Source organism: Morone saxatilis, unplaced genomic scaffold (assembly GCF_004916995.1).
Source record: "Morone saxatilis isolate NCDOM2014 unplaced genomic scaffold, NCSU_SB_2.0 Contig21, whole genome shotgun sequence".
Lineage (NCBI taxonomy): Eukaryota > Metazoa > Chordata > Actinopteri > Moronidae > Morone > Morone saxatilis.
Window position 1 is genome coordinate 21939893 of NW_023339774.1, and position 6687 is coordinate 21946579.

At 37.8% G+C, this 6687-nt stretch overlaps 1 protein-coding gene across 2 annotated transcripts in view; it reads right to left on the reverse strand.

Moving 5' to 3' along the window:
- Positions 1-1363: 1363 nt before the first annotated feature.
- mef2ca (myocyte enhancer factor 2ca) overlaps positions 1364-6687 on the reverse strand; it is a gene marked incomplete at its 5' end in the record, with an annotated part of 6550 nt that continues 1226 nt past the window's right edge. For both annotated transcript variants that reach the window (XM_035667781.1, XM_035667780.1), the window contains 2 exon segments: positions 1364-5749; positions 6446-6569. In XM_035667781.1, coding sequence (XP_035523674.1) covers positions 5404-5749; positions 6446-6569 — 470 coding nt within the window.

Consider the following 6687-nt stretch of genomic DNA (forward strand, 5'->3'; position numbering starts at 1 on the left):
TATAAAGAAACAGTTTCAATGACAACAAATAAAATGTAAATATATGTTAAATTATCATAAATCTCATAATAATGTCATGTCAACAAATGTTAATTAATTAACAGTTTTAAGTATTTTTTCAGGCAATAATAGCAAAAATCTTGTAGTTTCTGCTTTTGTTTGACTTAAGTAAAAGTAAATTTGGGACTTTTTGTCCTGACATTTATTTTTCAAAATTCAGGAACTCTTTTTATCAATTAATCACTTTATCATGAAAATGAACTGTCTGATTTGTCAATAATGAACTTAATCATTAGTTTCATTCCTGTGACATAATACAGTTAATTACAGCCCTCAGTTCATTAGTCCTCATTTGTATTTATTACTGTTATATACTGGAATATATATATTTGAAATGTCTTATATATAATAAAGTAATATAATGTACATATTATTCTCTAACTTATGTAATATTTCTGTTATTATAATGTCTTTATAAGCAACTTGAGCAGCTGTAATGCAACAGGTCTGTGGCGCCCCCTGGTGGTCTACAGCTGCAACAGACGGCATGATGTGTGCCAATATGACTGAAAGGAAAAAAGGACAAACTCAGGAAAATGAAGGGAATAAGACACAAAAAGAAACCCTTTCAAATGTCAGATATAAATTATAATATATATATATATTATAATATATATAAGTACATAAATGATCTGCTTTTAACACAATTCAACCTCATAAAAAGGGAACCAGCATTTGTTTTATTTCATATTTCCACAGTGACAACCATGAGGACTTTATTCGACCTGCTTTCATTGAATCACTTTTGTCTTTTTCTTCTCCGTCGTTATTTGGAAACTAAAGAACAAACTGTTGAAGGGTCTAAACTGCAGAAACAACCCGTCTAAAAACAAACTAAATATTCTTTAATATAATCAAATTGTCTTTTGAGCAGAAACACTCTGCCTATGGGAGAAAACTATTTCTCTTGCCTAGAATTATTAAAACTAGCATAAAGATCAGCCACTGAAACACTGAAATGAGCCTTGAAACTAGAAAAAAGGCCAAATATTATAAGTTGTGTTTACTATAATATTAGCTAACTAACCAGCTAACAATTAATGTCGATTTTTTTAGCTAGTTAGCGTGTGTTTTGGAAACATCAGCTAACTTAATATGTTTTTAATATGTTCTCTCTTTTTTATCTTTTAACCATCTTCAAAATGTGGTTGTGTTTTCTGCATAGATTAGCTTAGCATATAGCATATCTAAGAGCAGGAAAGCAGGAAGTTGACTGAGGGGGCGGGGCTTATTAGACGCTGTGTATGTGCAGCCTTTAATAAAAACACAAAGCTGAAGGAGCAAAGAAGACAAACCACACAGAGACGTTTGTAACAGAGCCCGTATATTTTTGTATATTTTTTTCTGCAAAATACAAATACTACCACATTTCTGAGTGAGGGAATCGCTGTACATGATCTCTGACCGCGACGACAGAGGTGCACTCGTCTTTTTTCTTCTGAGAAACATTGTCTCCAAGTGGCGACAAAGGCCAGCTTATGCCGCTAACAATCTCTTTAGAATATTTAACTGGTGTTTATTAGAAGCACTAGTGCACATAAAGAGGGGGGAATACAGCCCGTTTACAGTACAGAGGACATTCAACCGATGTCGCCAAATACAAATAATTTCATCAGGGGCATTTGAGGTAAGTCGATGACAGATTTGACAAAGTCCAGGCAGTTACTCATTAAAGAATCAAACCAAAAACACAAATAAACAGGGTATTTCACACTTTGGTTAGTTTACACTCCGCCTGCAGCCTGAGGACGAGCTCCTGGCCCTCCTGTCCTCCGCCTCTGCTGTACTGACGAGTCGGGCGGGGGGGCGCGCAGGAAATCTGAGCTGGAAGCCGACCAACCCGGAGACATCATCATAAAAGAAAACATATCTGGGCTCTGCCCGCTTTCAACTACAACAGCTAGAGGGGTTCTAATGGGTGAATTTTAGTCGCTGGATTTACAGCAAACGGGGCACAAACAGACACAGAGGACCGCGGCCGAGGGTCCGAGCTCCAAATATACAGTTTTTAAACCAAAATATTCAAATGTGAACAACCCCCAGCCACCTCTCTGCCTCTAAAATAAAACAAAACAACGGTCAGCTTCAGTCTGTTCAGACTCTTATTGTGGCGGGGTGTCAGATCCAGTTTTAGGTACAAGGCACAAATGACTGTCCACAATATCGAGTTACAGCCGACATACAGCGGTGGAAGGGAACTTACTCCTGTTTCTACTTTAATGTGAGCATTTTCATTTAATGATCTGATCCTTCTTGTCCTTTTTACTGCACTGCATTCATCTGACAGCTGTAAACATGTGTTGTTGTTGTTGTCCGCCCCTCCAGGATTTCACAACCTTTTTGTTTTTTGGGGTTTCACTTAAAACAGTTTGAGGCCCAAAGACGTCAAACAGCAACAATTAGAGTCTAGGTTTAAACCATTGAAACCTCTCTATCTCCCCCTGGTGGCTGCCTCCATGTCAGCAGATGGGTAAAATAAATGTTTTCCCAAAAGGTTTCTGTCACTTTAAGTCGTCTTATCACCCAAGTTTGGTTTTAAATAGCTATTTGAAGATATAAAAAGTGGGTTTGAATTTGCATATTCATAGATCCTGGATTTTTTAATGAGGTAGAATTTAATGTGAAAATTATACTTTAAATTAAATCACATTATTGTTTCCATGCAGACTATCTGTATATATGTCTTAAACACACGTCTGCAGGAGGTCTTTAACTTGTAATGGATGTATTGGTACTAAAGTAAATGTACGTCTTCCACCACTGCACACGCTGTACGTGAGTTGTGCCGGAGTTGAAAACAGCAGATTGTCACCGTGATATGATGTTGAGTCTGACACCCGCTGAACTTTAATCTCCCTGAATGTTCGATAGAAAATGTCGTGCCCCACTCTGTACTGTTATTAAATAGAGCTGCGGACATCCAAGAATATCAATTTGATATAATAAGGAATATTCAAAAAAAAAAAAACAATAACACTATAAACTGTGTGCAGCAAAGCATCACTGTCCGGTTGGATATGGCTTTTTAGGAGTGCAATCCTCACTCTGACCACTAAATCCTGCTAAGCTATCAGCACATGCTTACTCTGTCTGTGTAACAAGGCCATGAGGGAAGTTTTATTTCTCACCCACAAAGTACGAATGTGACTTATTACTGTTGTTTGATGTGTAAAAACACAGATGAGTTGTTTTGAAAATGGAAAATGACACAGGTGCTTTTTGTATGGAAGCAAGTAAAGGCCAAAATAATAACTCTTTTTTTTTTTATTTGTATAGCAACAATCATCAGTATAGAACACAAGTTAACTACAATTATAGAGAAGTCTGTCAAATAAAGGCAAAAAGCTCTAAAAATAAAATAAAATTATAATTATGAAACCACTATTGAAGACATTTTTCTGAATACTTGAAATATATATGTAAAAAAAAAATCAAAAATCATAAATTAAATTAAATTAAATAAATTTAAAATTCAATCCACGTAAAATTCAGATTGATAGTTTTCAAAGTAAAATATTGAAACCTTACAAATTTACAAACAACAATTAGTAACATCCCTTAAAACGTCTCGTTTTATTCCATTATAGGAATTTTTTTATATAACTATTATTTATCTCTTTTAAATCCTATTTAAATGTGTCTTTTATATTTTGTCTTAATGCCTTTTATTTTTTAGTCGTTGAAAGTTGCTGTTAAATAAACTTTTCTTGCTTTTTTACTTTATTTCTTTTGATTTGTTTTGTAGTTTTCCATCACTAATTACTTATAATCAATATAATTAATAATAAAAGAGTTTTTAGGAGACTTTAATTTATATTTAATTCATGTTTGAGTATTTGTGGCAGTAAACGAGAATGTGAATCCAAAAAAATAAAATTTGTGGTTAATTTCGGCCTTTCTTTGCTTCCGTACTGTTGTGTATCTGGATTGCATTCGCTTAAAAAAAATCAAATTTTTTTTCTAACCCAGCTCTGAAAATTATTCACTAACTCTGATAAGCGTCTTCACATCAAGTGAAAATTGTCCAAAGCGTCTTTTTCTCTGCAACCTGTTGCAAATAAACGTCCGTCTCGCTCACACTAAAACCTCCTCGGCCACCATTTCTCTCTCACCAGAGCTTCATTACTCTCCCTCTCTTGCTGAACTTCCTCTCTCTTTCTACCTGTCTTTTTTTATTTGCCACGCTTTACCTTCCATACATTCATATATAAATGTGCTATTTTTTATTTATTCTTTTTAAAATGTGCGCAAATATGTTGAACCTGCAACACGGCGTGGACCGAGCGCTTCGCCTCGGGACGCCTGCTCTCACGGCTCCAAAAGGTTATTGAACTCACCAGTAGCTTCAGAGTACCAGACTTCTTCACTTTTACCTTTTTTGTGTTAGTTTGCATACATGTGCACATATGTCAATGTGCATGTAACATATTTGTTATTTACTTATATCCCGAACACACACACAAAACAAGCGATGCATGTACACCGACGGACTCTCCAGCTGCTTGAGTACGAGTTCGACTCCGATTTATCAAACTGCTAAAACATTCTGGACTTCACTGAAAGACACAAAAACCTTCACCCTAACCCTGACTAAACACCAGTAATAATTTATCAGAAGTGATGTATATAATGTAGAACAGGGCAGATTTAGCCTACAGTGCTATCATTGAACATTATAGTATGATTTCTTTCCATTTCAGCCAATTATTATTATTTATTTGACGCCTCTTACCAGCGTTAAACACTTTTGGTAGATAAAAACAATCCAATAAAATCAGGATGATATGGTGAACTTAGCTGTTATATGCTACTCATTAATGCAGCCACAACAGCAAAAATAAAACATATTTTATTCCTCTTCTAGCCTTTTGCACGCCCTCGCCTCTTACACATCATAAATATATATATATATTAGATTGATGTGTTTTTCTGTGAGAAAATGAACTAAAATACTAAATAATTCTTGCCGAATGTCACCAAATGAGAGGGTTTATCTTTTGAGCACTGTGGCAGATGTTGGGTTAATCCTTGTCTCTGATTGGCTGATTGTGGCTCGTCGCTGTGAGTCGAAGGGAAGTCGCCTGAGAAATGTTACACTGCTTCAGTTTCAGTGAAGAACTCTTTGAGTGTTAGAAGTTTGATAAATACTGATCACTTTCCTGTAGTGTACAGCTACAGTACATGTTGTAAATACAGCAGTCTGACTCCCCCTCATGTACATGTTACCATTACACATATAGCACACCCACTCAGTACAAGAAGAATATGATAATAATAATAATAATAATAATAACACTATAAGGTAACTTTACTAACTCCCCTCTGGCTGCAGCCCGGCTCCCATCATGTCGCCCACCCCTCTGATAGCCTCATCCGCTTTACTGACGGGCTGTGATGCTCCTCCTGACTGGACAGAGATCGAAGGAGGAAGCTGTCGTTCCCGTGGTGATCCTCACGCTCCTCGCTGCCTTCGTACGAGCTCCCGCAGCTGGACGCGCTGTCCCCGGGGGAGTGACCCGGCTCGCCGGGGCCCCGGCCTGTGACGGAGTATCCGGCTGTGGTCACGCCTCCGCCGAGCCCCACACCGATCATCCCGATGCCACGGTCCCTGGGAGGCGAAGCCGGCTCGGACTTGATGTGGAGGTGCTGGTGGCCGACGAGGTTCAAGTTCGAGTTCTGACACAAGTTTCTGGAAGGCGAGAAAATAAAAACATAGAAGCATAAAATAAGAGAAGACACAGGGGCCCCCATGGTGTTTAATTACAGTTTTTAACCCTTCGTTTAATCGTTGTAGTACTACAGAGTATCTCTAGATAGGCTGGCTACAAATTCCAAAATCCAACATAAGAAAAGTCTCTGGGGAAAAACGTTCCTGCGTGGACGAATTTGTCTGCCTACAAAAAAAGAAATGTGCATTATAAGGCTCAAATATTTGGGTCTCCAGACCGACGGAGCATTTGAGAACATCCATTTTGTTTTTCTACAGTTTAGGACCAGTTTTAGATTTTGAAGGTGTTTTTTGGAGGAGGTTGAATGTAGATGTAGAGCTGAACGAAAAGAATCTGCACAGGAATAAAGGACAGTGTCATCAGCGTAAAGGCGAACCTGCAGTTGTACAATGAAGAGATGATACTGTTCAAATAAATGATGAATGAAACTGGTTCAAAGACTGGGCGGACTCCCTTTGTGAAGATGAAAATAACGACAACACAACAGGGTGAGGTCGGGTCTCTAAACCTCAAACAACCTGACCAGTCGTGATGGATGTGACACCAGATCCTGTGCAGACTTTTTTTGTCTCAGATTAGAAGAAGAAATCTGTCTGGGACCGTTCGATGTACGTCTGAAGAAACAGGAATCTGAACACGCTATGATAGATGCTCACCCCATGTGTCCGAGTGCTGAGTGCTGCAGATTCTGTATCTGCTGCTGCTGCCAGTTTGTAACTGATCCAAGACCAGAACTTCCAAACCCAGACAGGGAGGACAGGTCGTTGCCAAGGGAGAACTCTGAGAGAAAACAAACACATCATTCAAGTCTGAGATGCCTTTTTAACCCTTTTTTAGATCACATCCTCAGTCATACTGTACTTAAATTTAACAATTTATATCAGAATCCAATCATTGT